Source organism: Clytia hemisphaerica, unplaced genomic scaffold (genome assembly GCF_902728285.1).
Source record: "Clytia hemisphaerica strain Z4C2 unplaced genomic scaffold, Clytia hemisphaerica genome assembly, whole genome shotgun sequence".
NCBI lineage: Eukaryota > Metazoa > Cnidaria > Hydrozoa > Leptothecata > Clytiidae > Clytia > Clytia hemisphaerica.
Window position 1 is genome coordinate 130,830 of NW_027103373.1, and position 21,271 is coordinate 152,100.

A 21,271-nucleotide genomic window follows, 5' to 3' on the forward strand; every position below is an offset into this window, starting at 1 on the left:
GAATCGAACCTCTGTGAAGCATGATATGTAATGTATTTTTAGTAATATAAAGAGTGATTTTTTTAAACAGAGCTTTTTTAGGTACTCGGAAGGTTTTAGTTTTATGAACATTTAAAGGACAGGATAGTCTCTATGACGGAATTAGACAAGGTATGTGTGTCAGCATTACACAAAGTTAAGGAAGTACTGTATCTTGACTTCCGATTTTCTGCTGGAGGTCAGGGCTCGATTCTCACTTCCGTGATGCTACGTCCTACAATTCACTTGGCGAGAGTGAATGGGCCATTCCAGAATTTGTCTGTAACAGGGGGGTGGACAACACAGGATTTCTGAGGGCAAAAGTTTTCACCAAAATTCAAAATTTCCAAGGTGAGAGAAGAAAATGTATGAATTTTTCCAGGACCCTGCAGACACGTACCGGACTTAACGAACACCGGACACGCGAAAGTCCGGTGTAGAGTCCCCTGCCCAGTTGGCGACCGGTCCAGTTGGCGACCTAACGTCTTTGAACCCAGAAAAGTCATTCAAAAACAAACCTCTGGAGAATTTCTTTTGGTAGTAATCTGCCTTGACCTATTTCCCGTACTGTGTAAAAAAAGTTCTAGAAAAGAACGAGTAGAATCCGAAAGATCCAACTTTGCACGGAAGCACATGAAAAACCCGGATTTTTCGAAAAAAATAAAAAATGACTACCTGTGGACAAAAAAGCTTCGTAAGAAAAAACGCTTCAACTCCCACTCCAAAAAAATCTTGTCCAAAACGATGAATATGTTAGAAAGCATTTCTGTAAAAATCAGCTCGATACAGTTTTTCGTTTGAAATATTGATAAAAAAGTTGATGCAATCAGCTTCGAAATTTGATGTCCAGTCTGCGACCAACCAAACTCAAAAAATGAAAAAGAAGACTCTACATTGCGATTAAAAAATTCCAGACGCGAAGAGAAAAAACAGACATAAAAAATTCCCACGTTTTAATCAAATGAAGACTCTCCATAGAAGGACCCTGCCGACGCACCGGACTGTCCGGTGTATTTGTCCGGTGGCAAAAAGTATCCTTTCGCTACACCGGACGCAATAAGTCCGGTGTCAGTCCGGTGTTGCATACAGGGAATTTTGGACGCCGGACATTTATGAAACAAAAAATTAAGAAACACCGGACGCACCGGACTGGTCATGTCCGGTGTTTTGATTGTCCGGTGGAAATAAATATCCTTCTCTGACACCGGACATACGACTTCCTTAAGTCCGGTGTAGAGATTGTCCGGTGGTAAAAAGAATTCTCATTTTACACCGGACTTTCGCGTGTCCGGTGTTCGTTAAGTCCGGTGCGTCGGCAGGGTCCTTCCATAGACTGCCACTTTCAAAACAAAACAAAAACAAACTTTAGAAAAAAATGGCAACTTGAAGAAAAATTCTGAAAAAACATGCCGAAGGGAAATGTAAGTGAGCTATTTTAAAACAAAAGAGCGAGTGTAAATAAATGTAATACGGGAAAGCTTATGAGTTTTTTTATCATCCTGATCAATTAATACGACCTTACCTGCAAGTAGAGCACTGATTTTTTCTTTCTCGCGATCGGTCGCAGACTGGTACGTCGTTCGGGAACTGGGCACTAGTACCGCTCGCTTCGAAAGTTTTTTATTCTAAGAAGATCGCCTCAGATAAAAAATCAAAATAAACACGAAGAGCATGTTAAAAGTTGTCTAACCGTTGGTCGAAAAGGATTTTCAAAAAAGTAAAAAGTAAGTGAAAAATTTGAATCAAAAAATTTTGGTCGCCAACTGGGCAGGGTACTCTAAAATGAGAATTTTTTTTACCACCGGAAATCTCTACACCGGACTTAAGGAAGTCGGATGTCCGGTGTCGGAGAAGGTAATTTTTTTCCACCGGACAATCAAAACACCTGACATGACCAGTCCGGTGTTTCTTAATTTTTTGTTTCGTAAATGTCCGGCGTCCAAAATTCCCTGTATGCAACACCGGACTGACACCGGACTTATTGCGTCCGGTGTAGCGAAAGGATACTTTTTGCCACCGGACAAATACACCGGACATAGTGTGCACCCCCCCCCCAGAATAGTGGGGGGGGCTTTTGCTGATTTGGGTCGAAATTTTTCAGGTGGGATTTGGGGTTTTCCAGGTTTTAGGTGGGAGAAACAAGTTAAGGTGGGAGTTAATTTCTTTAGGTGGGACTTTGGGTGTTTTGGAAAAAGTAAAATTAGATAGATAGAGCTGCTTTTATTTTGCATAAGCTGAGAGCCTTAATATATCTGCTTTTTAAATGTATATAATAGACATATTAATATATCATATGTAATATATTGCATCTTCATATTACAGTAAAGAAATTTTGTTTTGTTCCTCGAATTAGTATATTTTTTTGTTTTTAGCTGGGATCTGGGAGTCTGGGCTGAAGGTGGGAATTTTAGGATAAGGTGGGACCTGAATTTTCAGGTGGGACCTGGAACCCCCTTGCACACTATGCCGGACAGTCCGGTGCGTTGACAGGGTTCTATTTTTCCACACAGCAATTGAATTTTAAACCAGGGGATGTCAATCGAACTCAATCGAATTCGATTTGGAGTCAAATCGATCGAATTCAATCGAAGTACATCGAAGTGATTGTTTGAATCAATCGAACTCAATCGAAGTGATTGATCGAACAATTGAATTCAATCAAAATGGGAAAAACATGTAAATCTTTGATCGTCTTCGATTGGATTCGATTTATTCAATCAATCACTTCGATTGGTTTCGATTGTTCTATCGGTTGGTTGATGCTGGATGGATTGATTATGATGTGTTTTTTTCAGTAGTTTTAAAAATCTTTTAGAACTTTCTAAAGAGATTTTATGGTAGGTTATAATTAGTATGCGCCCGAGTTTGAAAAATAGTTTTTGAGCATTTATAAGTCATTATTAGTACCCAGGCCAGACGGTACTAGCCAGAGGATGTCAATGGAAAACTTCGATTGTCGCACCAATCGAATATAATCGAAACCAATCGAAGTGATTGACCGAATCAATCGAAGCCAATCGAGTACAATCGAACCAAATCAATCTTAAAAAGCTGTAAATCTTCGATTGACTTCGATCGTTACGATCAATCACTTAGATTGGCTTCGATCGATTTGGTCAATCACTACGATTGATTTCGATTATATTTGATTGGTTCAACAATCGAAATTTTCGATTGACATCCCCTGGTTTAAATAAAAAAGACAAAAAAGAGTAAAATTTCCAACGCATTTTAGGACCCTCTCGGCGCTCCGGAAACTTCTGGAGTTTTCGGTAGCAGCTAAAAAAACACTATTTTTCTCTCCGGAAGGTTCAAGAGCTCTTCCGGTGCTTCTGGAGCAAGTGATATTTTTAACATATTCTAAAAACTATTTAAACATGGATTACAAAAAATAAAATATTTGTCCTCAGGTGATGGACTTTGGTCAAATAAAATACTTTACAGTCTTTGAGGATGATGGTTCAGCTATTAATTGAATTGAGTAGTTTGTCACATTATATTTAAAAGCATCATCACTGGTCGTAATATCAAAACTACCATGAGTCGGCTGCTTTTTTTAAAATACGCGCATGGGCAGTTAATTTTCACATGATTAGCACATATCGTAATTATATCGTGGATATCTTGCTCCGGAACACGGGAAGTGCACTGAAACGTTCCGGAGCAGACCGATCACCTACGTGCTCCAGAAAACCGGAAGTGCTCCGGAATCTTCAACAAAAATACAGCACTTTTTGCCCCCCTACGTTTCCGGAGTGCCAGGAGGGTCCTCACATTTTGCTTTTCATCTGAATTTCCGACCACTACTGGAAAAAAATGCAAGGTTCTCCCGTACTGTGCAAGTATCATCATCAATACAGCACAGCTCTGATGTGTCGGGAGCACAGACAGGCACAGAGTACAATGTCTGGTAAGCGCTGTGATTTCCCTTTCTAGGGGTAGGAAGCTATCCCAGGATTGGGTCCGGTCGAATGATTTCGGAGGGTCCACTTCCCTGAACTTCTGATTTTTCTAGCATTTTGTTTTGACGTTTATATTTTTCCTTCTCCTTGCTGGTGCATGAAATTTGAAAGGGTTTTCTTCATCTATAAAAATACGGAAAATCTTGTGTTTACTTACAAAATAGCCTAACTTCCAAAGCTCATTTCTCAAAGTAGCAGTGGAAAGAGGATCTTATTATGCAAAAACAACGATGGTAGAAGTACCTTTTTTTTACATGAATACAAGGTATAGAAGTATTTAAATTGAAAGTAACACAATTAAGGTGTAAACTTTTAAGAGTGAGTGGTAATTAACACAAATAAACACATTTAAAAAATTCAAATAGTACCTCTTTAATAACACGATTTTGTCAAAAGAGCTCATTCTTGAGTTGTTTGTTACAATAAAAGCAAATTGTAAGGGAGCTACTAAAGCATAATAAAGAAGCAACAGATAATTAAATAAATCTCCATGAAAACTAGGTATATATGGTTTAGTTTTAGGAGCTACAGTAGAAAATACATGAAACTCTATAATAAAGTACCTATAACGTAGTCGTCTAAGAAAACAGCTATTTTTTAGAATCTTCCTTACAATCTAATTTTTGTATTTATAAAAAGTAGATTGCTGACGTGTGGAAAGGAATTTCGGCATGACTGATCCTTTTGTTTAGATAATAACATCAAAGCGGGAATTAATTTTCTTCTCGTTTCTTTCTTTCCTTTTTCTTTCTTATCAGTTCATGCTCTCCCTCGCCACTCTCAAAGCGTGGTTAGCTCAATCGGTTAGATCGTCTGTCTCATATGCATGGGGCTCCGAGTTCGATTCCGATGGGTGTCCAATTTTTCAATTCTTCAAAGGTCAAACAAACAAGTAACTAGCATATATTACCTCCGCTCTCTGTCTAAGGTTTAGATAAGCTATGATAGCATCACTTAATAAGAACTTTTTAAAGTTTTTTTTCTTCAATCTTTTTTTTGCCACAAGCGATTATTCAAGGCTGAGATATAGAAGAATGGGTATAGGCGTTTGCGCCTGCGTTTGTGTCTGCGTTTGCGCCTGCGTTTGCGCCTGCGTTTGCGCCTGTGTTTGCGCCTGTGTTTGCGCCTGCATTTGCGCCTGCATTTGCTGACTGACAGTTTCACTTTCAGCCAGCGAGTGAGCGAGCAATTCTTTGTAAGAGAATCATCAAATAACTTTTTTCAGAATCATTGAACTTCTCGTTTTTTACTTTAAAGGCAGAATAATAATTGATTTCCAGGTCAAAATGTTTGGCACTTGATCCAATCATTTGCTTATCTTTCTTGCGTGGTCGTTATTTGAATTTCAGTATTCAATGCTTATAAAATATGGTTGTTATAAGAGTATTAAACTCCTCACTAGGAGGGAACAGATCATAGAATTGAATTGAACGTGTAATTACTAATAGCAATTAACATTACATAACGCGTCGATATCTCTTCACTCTAATGAAAATGTGATACAAAATTAAAGTGATGAGAGAATCACAAAAAAAATCAAGAATTGAAAAAATTGGACATCTATTGGAATCAAACTTGGAGCCCCATGCATATGAGACAGACGATCTAATCGCTTGAGCTAACTTGAGCAGTGGGGGTGAAATTAACGGACTCAGACTTGCTGGGGATTGATATTCCCATTTTTTTATGGCTGGGGATAGAAATTCTATTGTTTTCAAGTCAGTTGGGATGGAAAATATAACGCAACATTTTGCAGTGGTGATTCTTTTATTTGATTTTTTAGCGGTACAAAAATGTTTGTATATGATTTTCCACTGGAGATGGTATTCTGGCCAATTTTTCCCACTGGGAAGGTTTCCCAGTGGGTCTGTGAGAAGGAAGTGTAAAATACTACAAGGCTTGTAGCTTTTGTTTTACGCAATTTTTTTTTGGATTTCATAATCATACAATACCCTCTTTGTTTTAGCACAATAGCCAAAGCCATCTATTTTGAAATTTGGGTAAAAAAAAACTAGATTTTGATTATGAGTAATTCAGCACAATCAGTTTACTTTCCTTCCTAAAAATTAGACTATTTTTGCAGACTCAATGAAACCCTTTTATTTGGATCATTTTCTAGAGCCATAATCAATTCAGATCATTTTTGTTTTATCTCTGCCTAGTTATTTTTGACAATTTAATGATTAAATCTTTTTAGGAATAAAATATTGAATGCATAAACAAACTTTTAAACTGCTTGTAAATCTGGTAAAACGAACAGCAAGTAGAGTCCCTAGAAGCTGCATTAACCAAAACCCATTAACATTTTCAACAAAGGCATATCCTGATTGGAGGATAAATAACATGAAGTTCTTAAATCAAGTTGAAGCTCAAAATATTGATATTGAATTATTCAATGAGTACAAGTTCTCTATTGAACAGTTGATGGAGCTTGCAGGTAATTTTCATACCTTAATGGTATTAAATTTCGCGTGTTACAAAATTTCGCGATTTTTTAGGTCAAATTTCGCGAAATTTAATACCGTTTAAATTTTTCAAAAATACAAAATCAAGAAATTAAATACACACGAAAAATTTTCAACTCTTTTGATACTTATTTGTTACACTTAGCTACTATTTTTGTCACTAGTTTTGTTACTATTTTTGGTATGTTTACACCCAATACGGTGTGTTTCAAGTGAAATCAGTCATTTTCTTCCTTTACTCCCACTTTTTGAAAATGCCCAATTTAATGAATCGTGAAATTTAATACAAGTGAAAATTTTCAGTAACTGTTAATTGCCAGATTTAATACACGCGAAACACATTTCCTCAAAAGAATTTTGTGAATCGCGAAATTTTGTAACACGCAAAATTTCATACCATTAAGGTATTATTTATTTGCTATTCCCAATCTTTTCTTTGTTCTGATAATAAGAACAATAGAAAATTATTATTATACCTAAATTAGCAAAAAGGAAAAATGAGAAATAATGAAGAAAACAACCCTATGTTAAATAAATTTATTTTATCAGCCTTGTAATATTCAGATTAGAAGTATAATATAGCTTGAATCACAAGAAATACGTCTGGCTACATTTTAAGAGATTTTTTCCCATCAAACTGGCCATAATTATTAACTCAATCTGATTAGCTAAGATTTAATCCCCCTTGTCATATTATTGGATGTGAAGGGTTTGGTAATCTAGTCGTTGGCTACCACAATATGGAAAATAAATTTTTCTTGCTTATCTTTTATTTTCTTGCCTTGGGGAATATGATATGGGAAAAAAAAAAGTTATATATTGTACTTGTGACAGTAAAATATCACTATGATATATACAATATCACTATTTAGGAATATTATGGTACACTCAAGAAGTATTTTCCTATTTTTAGGTCTAAGTGTCGCATGTGCTGTGGCCAAATCATTTCCGCTTGATTCATTGTTGAATGCAACAAGAAAGAATCGTATTTTCGTTTGCTGTGGACCAGGAAATAATGGTGGCGATGGGCTTGTTGCTGCAAGACATCTCAGACATTTTGTATGTATAGAAACTTTATCAAGTTATACACTATGAGCTTTTCGATTATAAACTTGAATTATACGAAATTTGTCAGAATTTAGTTTGTTTCTTTCACTTATAGCAAATATCATTCTTTCGTTTTAACAGCTCTTTTCAAAATTTTCAATTTAAAATTTGTGAAACCTCTATTTTACTTTGATCGTATTTCTTTGCAATAAGCAATATGTCACCAGTTTTATTTTAATTAATTCATGCTCCTTTTTTATAGGGTTATGATCCAGTCGTTTACTATCCCAAACGGCCAAACAAAGATTTATTTCGTATTTTGACCGAGCAATGCGCTAGACAGGGAATTCCATTTTTAGATGAAATGCCCAGTTCTGCTTACATCAGTGAGAATTACAATTTCGTTGTGGACGCTATTTTTGGGTTCAGTTTTCGAGGGGATGTCAGAGCACCTTTTGATATGATTTTGGAAGTGTTGAAATCGATTTCAGTTCCCATTGCCTCAGTCGATGTTCCCTCAGGTAATATTTTTTGCATACCTTTACACAAAGTACACAATTATTTAACGGCTTTGAAATTAACACGGGAGTAAGTAACACGAATCTTTAAACTTTCTTTTATTTTTTGGCTTTTAAAAAGTAACACGAAATGTTTTAGTTTTTGTTAGTTTCTGCTTATCTTCGTGTAATAAGGTATACTGTATCAGACTGTATACAACTTTATAAAAATTACAAAAATCTTTGAATTTTGTACCAGCCTCGTCTTTACTATTGCTAATTTTTTTCTTTCGAAAAGCTCTACTCAAATACCTTAAGTGGATGGCTAATTTTTTTTCTGACTTAAAATTTTCTTTCGAAAAGCTCTATTCAAATACGCTTAGGTTCTATTTTTTCCTAGATATTGGCTACACTTTCTGAACAAAAGTCCCCCACAAAACCGTTACATATTTTGTACTTAACGTTGTTTCAGGTTGGAATGTGGAGAATGGAAACGCTGAGGGAATTAATCCAGACGTTCTTATTTCATTAACAGCTCCTAAACTTTGTGCTGCCAAATTCCGTGGTGAAAGACATTATCTCGGTGGTAGATTCGTTCCGAAAGCTTTAGAGGATAAATATCATTTAGATTTACCGTTATTTCCTGACCAAGAATGTGTAGTGCTACTCCCAAAGATTAAATGAATGCGATTGTCAACATTTGGTACTTGTATCGGTAGGGAGAGAATCTACTTTTCTAAAAGGTGTTACGAGAATTTCGAGTACCGGCTAAATTTTAGATTTAACTGTATGAATGGAAGCATTTTTATCAACGTAGACAAAATACAGTAAACAGATGCAATCGTGATGGTCTTCAGAATGTTTTGTTTTGTGGTAACTAAAACGAACGTAATTTAAACATTGAACTGGTCCTAAAGAGTGCTTGTACCTCGTATTCGCTTTATAATTTTTATTTTTATCGACTTTATATATTTCAAGCCCATTTCAAGAATAGGAATCTCATCCCTTACCTTTCCTACCAGTCGGTTGACGAAGTTTGCTCTCTTTCTGAATATTCTGGCTTGAAACTCGATGTAAAACTTATTAACAGTTAGTATGTTGACCAAAAAATGCAGCCTTTGGACAATTTTACGTATTTAAAACGCTCAAACCATGAACCGGAGTGTATTTTTTCACATTTTTAGTTATAGGGAATATATGATTATTTTCTTCAGTTTTGTACATATATAAGTAATATTATGAAATATAGGTTTTTAAATTACATTTCATGGGTAATGTTGGTAAAATCTGGGGAAGGGAAATGTTTAATAGACTGGGCATAAAAAAACCCTTTCTTAGAGAGAAGATCTACAATACTGCCAATTTTTAGCCTACTGGGGAGGGCGCTACAGCTCGTATACAATTGAGTAGTCAAAAATTGATTTTGGTATTTGAGCATAAAATTTATGTTTCAAGTTCCGTTACACTTTTAACAATTGCCTTTACAAATTGATCAAATCCCTTAAAAGTAATTAAAAATTTAATTGCAAAAAGGACGTTATATTATTAACTTTAAAAAGACGTTAATATCTTGCATCACCCTCTTTTATAAAAAGTGCTAAGTTTTAATGGGTAATTAACCTTTTTGTTTCGAAATTTTTTCAAACTGTCTGCAAAGAATTGAACTGTTTTAAATTTTTCAGAAAAATTTTCTGAATTGATGCATCAAAAGTAATAGCCTGGATATCCAGGCTGTAAACTATTTCACAGTCTAGTTTTTGATATTTTATGCTCTGGTTTACAGCCTGGTCTCCCTAGAGCGATTTGCATTCTCTTTAAGAGAATGCAGTCCGCTTGCTTGCGCTCACTTCGCTAAAACCGTAAGGGCCAATCTACACGGCGTTGAGCAATTCTAAAGCAAAAATAGGATAGTCCTCCAGTTGCTAGTGAAGATAGGGCTTTCTGTTACATGAAAACATGAAAAAGAAGAAAACAGAGGCAAGTTCATTTTTCAAGAAAACATGGTTGGTCATGATAATGCATGCAAACTTTTTTATGGACTTTGGTGTAATCTTTGGATGTTTTAAATAGTTTTAGATCTTGTAAGCATTGAGTTTCAAGCCGAAGGCTAGAGGTCAATCTCTAACCTTTCTCAGGCAAGAAAAATTGAAGCCTTAAAATATGCGCCGTATTTTTGATGACGGATTGAATCTAGCAATTCCTTTGTTTTCGAGTGATATATTTTTCAAAATGAAGCGGTAAATTTTAGTTTCAATCTGTCATTTGTGTAAAAACCAGGCGGGTCGCTCAAGGCCGCGCAACTTTGGTAGGATTTGTTGGCTTCAAATCCTACCAAGGAGATTGACCTCTAGCCTTCGGCTTGAAACTCAATGCTTGTAAGACTGCTTTTTATTAATTTCTGTTTTGCTGCCCTGGGTTGGCTAGGAAACATGGGTTTTCACTTTCATTCTCTAGGGAGACCAAGCTCTATAATTTTAGAACTTTGTATGTTGAGGTAAATTTTGTTTTTTCTAAAATTTTGAGCTTGGATATCCAGGCTACAAAAGTAATAGCTGTTTTTCTATAAAATTGTATTTCAAAAATCACCAAGTTAAAGTTTCATGCTACATACGCAATCATCAGATGTATAAAACCATTTACATAGATTTAGATACATGTTTTTCTTTTATTTATAAACAAGTGTCTTCCCCTTGCAGGCTAGACTAGTAAACTAGTCGTTGAAAACAGACCCATATACAAAAAATTCAAGCACCAAATAAAAAGAATCGAAGAGGTGAGGTTGCGTGTCTTTTCTGAATTTCAACGACTTGAAGCTTCTTCCCTCAAAAACGTTGTTTAATTTTACAACCTTTTTTAGGTTTTTGAGAATCCATCCAACTGTTTTGACTAAATGATATTTCATAGTAACATTAAACATGGTTGTCTGTACACAGACCCGATATCTACGGCTAATTTTAAAATTCATTGCCGTAGAAATCGGAGGCGATAAGAGAAAATGGCCGTCAGAATTGTCAGAAAGTATAGAACTTTGGTGGCCCCAGTTATGACCCCGCTGCCGGAAACTAGACTTGAGACTCCTTGAGGGGAAATGAAGCCATATTTATTTCCCATCCAGATAGAACGCCCGTGCGTGGTTCTTACACAAACGCCGGATTGAAACTAAAATATATCGCTAGATTTTAAAAATGAAGTACTCAAAAAACAAAGGAACCGCTAGATACAATCCGTAGTCATAATTACGGCGCGTTCTGGATGGGAAATAAATGGCTTCAATTTCCATCCAGGAGTCTCGAGACTTTTCCTTGCCTGCAATAAAGGTCATAATATTTGAGAAAAAAGGGAAATTCCCACGAAATCTTACAACCACAAACGATTTGGAAGCGCTCTAATTCTAAATTAGGTCGGATGGGTAGTCTTAACGCTAGACTTAAGACTAAAAGTCCAAGAATGGTCCAATAGGGCTCAGAATAAAGCCTGGAAGTCTATATATAAGCCCCTCCCTCCCGAATTGAAATATTCATATAAATTTATCAATTTGCCCAAAAGCCACTTTTTCGCCCGAACTTTAAATAGCTGAAAACGAGGAATTAACAAAAAGTCCCAATATATTTCGACCCTGATTGTGGGAAAGACAAGTAAACTCTATGCCCTTGCCCAATAAATTATAAGCATAAAAGGCTAGAATCGAGTCTTTCTCTCTTAGAATATATACGTCGTATTTTTCACAGTAGTGGTGAAGAAGTAAAGCTCGAATCTCATTGGCTATCCATTTTTTCAAAAATCCAGGCTATTTATTATCGAAGATTCAGGCTATTTAATTCCGTATTCTAATTCAAAGTTGATAAATTTCAGAATTCAAATCCAAATCTTGTGTTCTCTGTGTTCTTGTGTCCGATTTTATCAATTACAGAATTTCAAATCCAAATCTTGTGTTCTCTGTGTTCTTGTGTCCGATTTTATCAATTACAGAATTTCAAATCCAAATCTTGTGTTCTCTGTGTTCTTGTGTCCGATTTTATCAATTACAGAATTCCCAAATCCAATGTTGTGTTCTCTGTGTTCTTGTGTCCGATTTTATCAATTACAGAATTTCAAATCCAAATCTTGTGTTCTCTGTGTTCTTGTGTCCGATTTTATCAATTACAGAATTCCCAAATCCAATGTTGTGTTCTCTGTGTTCTTGTGTCCGATTTTATCAATTACAGAATTTCAAATCCAAATCTTGTGTTCTCTGTGTTCTTGTGTCCGATTTTATCAATTACAGAATTTCAAATCCAAATCTTGTGTTCTCTGTGTTCTTGTGTCCGATTTTATCAATTGCAGAATTTCCAAATCCAATCTTGTGTTCTCTGTGTTCTTGTGTCCGATTTTATCAATTACAGAATTTCAAATCCAATCTTGTGTTCTCTGTGTTCTTGTGTCCGATTTTATCAATTACAGAATTTCAAATCCAATCTTGTGTTCTCTGTGTTCTTGTGTCCGATTTTATCAATTACAGAATTTCAAATCCAAATCTTGTGTTCTCTGTGTTCTTGTGTCCGATTTTATCAATTACAGAATTCCCAAATCCAATCTTGTGTTCTCTGTGTTCTTGTGTCCGATTTTATCAATTACAGAATTCCCAAATCCAATCTTGTGTTCTCTGTGTTCTTGTGTCCAGAAAAATTAAAAGATATTTGGTCGTGCCCTTTGTGCCTTTGTTCCCTCGTGCGATATGAGATAAATTTTCACGAGGATTATTTATTTCACGGATTTTGCAGATTTAAATATAACTACTTTTAAATTGTTTACTGACATCAAACATCAACACCTATGCCGAAGAACATCCAAAGGCTCTATCGGCTTTACAAGCTCCATACAAGCAATTTCTTAAATCTACACCAAAATATGCTAAAAAATAAACGCACTAATAATAGGAGGAAATAACTTACTTTGAACCGTTGACGTTCCCACCGTACCACATTAAAAATTAGATAGAAGAAAATTACATAATTAGAATGATTGAGATTTACAAGAATTCCCCTCGCTTTTCTATGAGAAATCTGGATTGGTCGGATTTATCATCCACGAGGCTTTCTAGCTCGCTTGGGTGTCATTTTGGCTCGCTCTCCTCTGGGTCTTTTCGCGGATTATAAACACCAAAATAAATCAGCCCCTATTTGCCAAAATAATTAATCCGCATTAATTAATTATAGGACGCACTAAATTATTAGAGGACTAAATGTGACGGTACCGTTCCTTCTTCTTTGACGCACGCCAGCCCTTAGCCGGACCATTATTTAATTTCATTTCGACCACCACCCCTTATATTAATACGCCGGCCCTGCCTTATTACGCCAGCGACGAAAAAATAACGCCAATAAGGGCCGGTGTAAAGGGCCGATAAGGTTATTTTTACCGCTGTTCATATACTCGCATCGCCGTGGACACAGCTTCAGAATCGCACGTGGGGGAAGCAAAAATAGCTGACCCAATTAAGTAAGATCAAATTTTACTTTTAGTATTCAGTTAAATTTGCTTTTGTGTTTTATTTGAAATTTCAATAACAAATAAAATTTAAAAAGTACAATTTTATATAATGCTCTTTTCATTTAGCTAGAAAAATGAAAGACAAACTGTCGATTTGGTCAGTAATTTGTTTCTCTCGCGTGGAGAAGGAAGAAAGTTATTTTTGAGCCAGAATTTTTTTTTGATTTTCTCCGAACACCTTGCCTTTTTGCTTTTTGTACTAATACTGAAATTTTGTGATACTTTACCTGGATTTACGTTGCTGACCCTTGACTTGCTTATTGGACTACTCTACCTGGACTTAACTCTGGTTAATTCGTTGGATTGGATTTATACGTTGCTGACCCCTTGACTTGCTTCTTGGACTACTCTACCTGGACTTAACTCTGGTTATTTCGTTGGATTGGATTTATACGTTGCTGACCCCTTGACTTGCTTCTTGGACTACTCTACCTGGACTTAACTCTGGTTATTTCGTTGGATTGGATTTATATGTTGCTGACCCTTGACTTGCTTCTTGGACTACTCTACCTGGACTTAACTCTGGTTAATTTGTGGATTGGATTTATACGTTGCTGACCCCTTGACTTGCTTCTTGGACTACTCTACCTGGACTTAACTCTGGTTAATTCGTTGGATTGGATTTACACGTTGCTGACCCCTTGACTTGCTTCTTGGACTACTCTACCTGGACTACTTAACTCTGGTTAATTTGTGGATTGGATTTATACGTTGCTGACCCCTTGACTTGCTTCTTGGACTACTCTACCTGGACTTAACTCTGGTTAATACGTTGGATTGGATTTATACGTTGCTGACCCCTTGACTTGCTTCTTGGACTACTCTACCTGGACTTAAACATAAAAAATCTAAAGCATGAAATGCAGTCATTAATGGACCATGCATATTGTAAAACCGACACTCAAATTTTGGAACCTGATGCTGCTGCTGCCAATGGCCCGGTAAGATGGACTAAAAGAGGTTATGGTCAGTGCAGTAATTGTAACAATAGTTACAAAAATAGTAAGAAACCAAAATATTGCAGCTGTGGCTTTGAGCTTGGTGGTAGCTATGCAAAAAAATTGGACACTCCATCATCCAAAGCAAACAATAAGACTTCCACTGCCATCCCGAAATCAGTTACCATTTATGGAACACCAGAGTCTGGAACCTTACGCTCTGTTGCAACAAGCAATAGTCATGACAGGGAATTTTTGTTTATTTCAGGAAACAAAGTATCCTGCCATGCAAAAAAATGTTCAAGACTAAGAGCCACATTTCGTGCCTCGAGAGAGAATTTTCATTGTCAGCACTCTTCATATGAAACCACGCCGGAACTGTATCGTATTTTTAGTTTTTCTCTGGAAGAGATAACCCTTTTTACACCTGATGAACATAGACAAACAGAAATGAGGAATCTCAATGAGACAGATGTTAATTTTCCAATTTGTTTGAAACTTTCAAATAATAGTTATGCTGTTAAAGCTCTAGTTTCTACTGGTGCACCACTTGCTTACACCCACGTTAAAGTCACCTCCTCAAAATCATCCACAGGGCGAGATGTAGTAAAGCTGAATTGCATGCTTAATAGTTGCCGGAAGAAGGTTGGCAGAACTAAGCAGGTACTTTTAAAAATCCACTTTTTCATAGAATTACAAGATCTGGGAAATGTTCAGAAAGGATTTTTTTCAATTTTCTTCTTCATGTGTAGACCAGGCCATGTCAATTGAATAATTTGATTATCAAATTTATCAAAATTTATCAAAGTTACAGTAAGCAATGCGATGACCCACGGTATGGGCCGAGAATTTTCAGGCCAAATTTTTTATTATAATTCACATAAAAAAGCTCGAACATGGATGAACCGAAACTGGCCCAAGCTTTCGGGTCGTGCTAGGGCCGCGCATGGGCCAATTTAGGAAAACAAAAACTTTTAAAACAGCTTGTCTCCATTTTTCAAATTATTGTGTCTTTCTACCTATCAGGGTAAACTTTTAATACAGCTTGTCTCCATTTTTCAAATTATTATGTCTTTCTACCTAACAGGGTCAACGAAAGAAGTTCTGTGTTCACTTACATTTAGTTGCACTTGCCAGGAAGTTGAAAGAAGGAATAATTGATCAATTAAGCTATGCTAAAGTTAATCCCACTAAGGACTCAAATCTAACTGAAAAAACACCTAAATCAGAATTGGCTGAGATCTCAACAGCTGTAACCAATACCATATTGATTCAGAAATCAAGAAAAATTCCATTGGATATTCCACCAACGGTCCTAGCAGAAAGCCTTAAACTGGATGAAACAATTGAAGTTTATGTCCCTGAAGAAACTGATTGTTCACTCTGTGGAAGCGCCTTAACAGATCCAATGAATCAAAAGGGTATGGAACATGGATACCTGATAACAGAGGTTGTCTCATTCAAAAAGATTAAGATAAAGATCAAAAAGTGTAAAAATTCAGATTGTAATGCTACAGTTGTTCTATTTCCATATAACAAAGGTAAGAAAGTGTTTTATATGTTGTTTCTATTTCATATTTGTCTAAAACCTAAAAAAGCAAATCATCTTGAAAATTAAAATTTAGAATAATTTGAAAACAAAAATTATTTGTACTTAGATTTTATTTGTTCGTTAGTTTAAACTACCGTATTACTTTGAATAAGTGTCTGGGGCGTTTATTTAATTTTTTCGATTTTAGGAGGAGCGTTTATTAAATTATTTGAGTCTAACGTGTAATATTTAGAACAAATGTAGTCTTTATTTAAGTTATATATATCAGGATTTTTAGTGCTAATTTCTTTAGTTCATCGACTAAAATTGCATCGAAAACTGCTCTGGTTTATATTAAATGACTAAATTCCTTTTCGATCCCAATCAACACTTGTATTTGCGTTTATTTGAGGGGGCGTTTATTAAATAAATTTTCTTTTAGGAGGGGCGTTTAAAAAAAGGGGGCTTTACTCAAAGTAATACGGTATACTCTTTCGTAACATTCTTTAAAGATAATGCTTTTTTTTCAAAGGACTTTTCAATATCTCCAACAAAGTTTTGTTAAGTCTAAGCATAATGGTGGAATGGCGTGAATTTTTGAAAGATGGTACACCAGTCACAAACTTCATCACAAGAAAGCTAAAAGGCCTTCAATTGAAATTACCTGTGGTAAAGAGATACTTTTTTTGAAACTAGTTTTCTTGTTAAAGCTACCTTCAAATCAGCTAACATGGATCATTTGAGAGTAAGACTTTTTGCAAAGAAGATCCACAAAATTATGAGTAAATTTGCCATTTAATCAATTTTTATTGTTTTATAAATATATCCAAAGTGTCATTAAATTATTAGATGAAAAGATTCAGAGTTGAGAGGTGATATGTTTTACTCCAATGATTCATGTTTGCAGATTTGACTGTATGATATTACTTTGATAGTAGGAATTGGCTATACTTGCTTTCTTTCTAAAGTATTTATCTCATTTTTGGAGGTTAAAATCGCAAGTGTAGATATGTAGGATTATATATAATGTTTAAAATAGATCAAATAAAGAATTTTCATCAAAGGTTTGAACTACTAATCAAATGAGACATTTTTGACAACTTTCTGCTCACCAAAATTTGTTTGCTTGATTTTTTCACAATAAATTGAAATTTCTATTTATCTAGGCATCACGCTTGAAAGCATCAGAATTTGACTATCTTATCAAAACCATTTATAATGGATACTATGCATTTGAGGCAATGACAGAGAGAAATTTGGTTGATGCCGTTTGTGGGATATGTGGGATTGCAGGAAAATTGTACTTCGGAGATGGCAATGAGAAGAATTGCACCTCAATAAAGGAGGTAGCTATGTCACACTTTTTAATGTTAAGTTTGAAATTAAATCACCTTCTAATTCTTGTGTTTTGAAGTTATTTAAATAGTTGATAAGGGTCGTAATGTTCAAATTGTGAATAGTCTACCAAACTTTGTACAGATTTCACCCACCATATAAGTAGATTCAATAAAGAAGGGGTGCCAAAAATTTTGTGGCCCTAGTGACGTCATAGCAACAATTTTTGCATTTTCCAAGCTAAGTTTTCAACCCCTCAGAAAAATGCGAAAGTCAAAGTCGCTAAAACCCAAAATCACTTTTACCATTCGAAAGCTTTCAAAGAACGATATAGAACACATTTAAACAGATATGGTCGATTTCCTAACGTAACTCATGTAAAGCCATCACTTTCTGCTTGGAATTTGACGTCAATTGACCTAAAGTAACATCTTTGAAGTCAAATTGCTCTACTATTTACAATTTGAACAATTCAACGCTTATCGACTCTACTAAAAAGGATAACACTGTTGAAAACACTTCTCTTTTTTTGTTTAAGGTTAATCTAGATGATAACTTAGAATCAATACATAGTTTGACATCAACCGATTATCAGACAAATATGATGGATGTATTGACTTCTCACCTTTTGGAAAAGGGGGCATATTTAAAACATGTACCTAGTCTTTCTTTGAATCTCTCAGACATTCCTCCACTTATTTCCCCATTAATGAGATCGCATGAGATAAACACGGAAACTGAAAAAAGAAGTACATACCTAGATGATACAGATGAGGTTGAAGGTATTTTGTTTGAAGGAATTTGTATTCTAAGCATAATTAAAAGAGAATGAGGAGAGAGGACGATTTTGCTTGACGTTTTGAATGAAAACCTACAAACTATTTTTGAATGGCATATTGCAAGAAGTTATATAGGAAAAATACCAAAAGATTTAATTTTGGGGAGAACTTATTTTGGCGAGTGAACAAAATATTTAATTTTGGCGGGAACTAGTTTTGGGGAATTTTCGCAAATTTTGTCTAAATTCACCGAATTCCCAAAAATTTGTTCCTGCCAAAAAGAGTTCCGTTAAGGTAAGTTTCTATTTTTAGGAGATGCAATGATGCTTTCAAAGATTTTAAGAGACAAAAAAACCACAATTGATTCTATTGAAACAATGAGTGCCAATGAGCTTAAAGATTTGGCCAAATCATGCAATATCAAAACATCAAAGAATGGGTCAAAAAAATCACAGGTTAACACTTTAATTCATTTCTGCAGATATGGTAAACTGCCCTGGCTGATGATTTTTATCAAGATAAAAATAAGAGGTAGGGCAAAAATAAAATAAGAGTGAGGGTATTTTTTCGTCAGAAAACTCTTGCTTACCGTGCCCCTTTTTTGAATGCGTTCTTGTATTTTTACAGTACATATGAAATAGTTTTAGCCAATCAGATTGCTCATATTTTTCATAATAATAAATAACAATAATATCAATTAAAAGCCAAGATTTTATTAAAGAATGCACAAAAGTTTTCGTAAGTTTCTCTCACACTATAAAGTGTAAAAGAATTTTTTATCATAAAAATTACTGACAACAAAATGGAAATTCAAAAGTCTTGTGATCAAAATAATGTGATACCAAGTTCAATTTTAGCAAATTTTCTCTTCCCTTAAAAATGTAACAAACTAGCATAGCAAATTTTACAGGTTCATTTAATCCAATTTTCTTTTGGATTCCTGAAGAAATAAATAAAACATTGACTATTGTATTTGTAAACTGTAAATTTGATGAAAATAACTTAACTTTTATTTAAAGGCTATGTTGAAGCTTAACTTAAAACAACTCTATGCAACAATTCTAGTCGGAACATCTGCTTGTCATCAATTTGTCAAGTCTCCTGGTCATACTGGTGGATTCTATCACCTTGTTTGTCCTCACGGAGTATGTATATCTACATTAAACTTAAGAGCAGATTCACCTAAGAATCAGCATAACTTTCCAGCCGTTGGTGCTAGAGAGCTGAAATTGTGTGTGTGTGTGTGTGTGTGTGTGTGTGTGTGTGTGTGTGTGTGTGCGTGTGTGTGTGTGTGTGTGTGTGTGTGTGTGAGTGTGTGATCCACCCAAGATGTGTGACCTTATCTCAAAATTTCAGTAGGATTTGAAGACTTTATATTGAGCTCTTCTGATTCTTAGGTGCATCTGCTCTTAAAATTTTGATACATTTATTTGAAAATGTTAAAAATTTTGCCACGCCCACTTATATTTCAGGCAATCTGTAGTTTATATTGGAGAACAACCATTCAAAATTCTACTCCGTAGGGGTTTTTCGTTGATTTTGGTTTGGTTTTTAAATGAACTTTTTTGGGTCAGGATCATAGGTGGCACCTATGTATTTTTATCTTTGTTATCCACTTTTCAAAAACAAAGGAATTTTTCAACCATTATAGATTGATCAAAACAAATATTTTCATGAAATGCTATAAGATGTGGGCACTAGACAACCTAATTGCATTTTTTATTCAAAAAATGTTTTACAAATGTTTTTATTTAAAATAAAATAGATTTTGAATGTTTATAAGTTACATAGCAACTGGCAGTGACAGCAAAATAAAGGAAATCAAATGAAAATCAAGGCCTGTCGGGTTTATGTCGATAACATCCTAAATTGCTCCTAACTTGTATTCATTGTTTACTTGTTGAAGAATAAGAATGGAAACTGAAAAAAAGATAATAATGGTGGTTTCACGCAAGAAAATATGACGGGATCAATTTTCTTTACTTTTTTTATTTCTAGACTACTGTTGCTTCAAAATTCATGATATTAACAGAGTCTGTTCGAGATGCTGCAGATCTGTATTTAAGTTTAAAGTTTCCACCGGTGATGTTTGTATGTGATACGCCTTGCACTCTGGTCCAGCACATCAATAACAGATCTCCTGAGCATGCTGAACATTTTTGGGGAGAGAATGATGGTTGCTTTGAGAAACCAAACTTGGAAAATGATCCAGAAAAGGTTAACAAGGATGTCTAATCTTTATTATTCATGATAAGAAAAGAGCCACAGAGTGCTCAAGAAAAATGGAGCAAAAATAATGTATTTGAAATAATAACTTAACTTGAAATTGATAGGCAGTATTTCATGCTATGTAATCGTCAGGCAATATGGTTGCGGTTGTTTTATTTAGTCTGCCAAGTCTGCCATCATGAATTTCAAATAGAACTTGAACTTTCCTTCAAACACTACAGGGAAACCATTTACAGCTTAGAAATTTGGATAGCTTCAATAAGATGGATTATCAAATCAACAATCATCAACAAAAGTTAAAATTAAAATTTAATAAAACTAAATTCATAAATTTTAATCAATTCTATCTTAATTTTCTAGATGATGAATATTCCAATAGTTGTTCCACCTGAATTCCAAGATGAAGATGAGGAAACAAAAGAGATAGCTCTTGATAAACCTTTTTGTCATCCATTGACTCAGAGCAGCAGGCGTTTCATATGCGGTGACCGTTTTCATACAAAAACAAATCCACATAAGTCTCAACTTTGTGAATTCCACAACATCGATTTGTGTCTCCAAAGCACTTGCATAAAAACAAGCTACCCAGAAAGTTTAAATAACAAGAAAAACAATAAAAGAAATCGCTCAGCTTGCACCCAAAACCTTGCACATCATATTTATTACAATTACCTTATGGACTATTATGATAATCTTGAAATTGTACAAGAACAGAAGGCAGCTTTATCTATTTATGAAAAAGAAGTAACACGTGATGAATTGTTGCGATTTGTTTTTAATTGACAAATTCCTGGAAAAACAATTTTTGAACTAATACTATCAATATGTCATCTAATAATCTTGTAACATAATAACTTTAACTTTAACTGTAACATTAACTTCTTTTGTTGATATATTTGATATATTGTGTTTAAAAAGTTTCATTGGGAACTTGACCTAAT

The 21,271-nt window shown here is 34.9% G+C and overlaps 2 protein-coding genes across 2 annotated transcripts; both read left to right on the forward strand.

The window, feature by feature from the left end:
• Positions 1-6,169: 6,169 nt before the first annotated feature.
• Positions 6,170-8,762, forward strand: LOC136823995 (NAD(P)H-hydrate epimerase-like). Its single transcript, XM_067080156.1, has 4 exons — positions 6,170-6,417; positions 7,359-7,504; positions 7,755-8,013; positions 8,462-8,762. Exons 1-4 carry the CDS (start codon positions 6,192-6,194, stop codon positions 8,671-8,673), a joined length of 843 nt encoding a protein of 280 aa, XP_066936257.1. The 5' UTR covers positions 6,170-6,191; the 3' UTR covers positions 8,674-8,762.
• Positions 8,763-13,495: 4,733 nt separating this feature from the next.
• LOC136824016 (HMG domain-containing protein 3-like) lies at positions 13,496-21,173 on the forward strand. The gene is made up of 9 exons (XM_067080178.1): positions 13,496-15,119; positions 15,544-15,997; positions 16,520-16,656; positions 17,154-17,333; positions 17,861-18,104; positions 18,414-18,556; positions 19,121-19,246; positions 20,100-20,318; positions 20,691-21,173. The coding sequence occupies exons 1-9, from the start codon at positions 14,379-14,381 to the stop codon at positions 21,111-21,113; spliced, it is 2,667 nt and encodes an 888-aa protein (XP_066936279.1). The 5' UTR covers positions 13,496-14,378; the 3' UTR covers positions 21,114-21,173.
• The last annotated feature ends 98 nt before the right edge of the window (positions 21,174-21,271 follow it).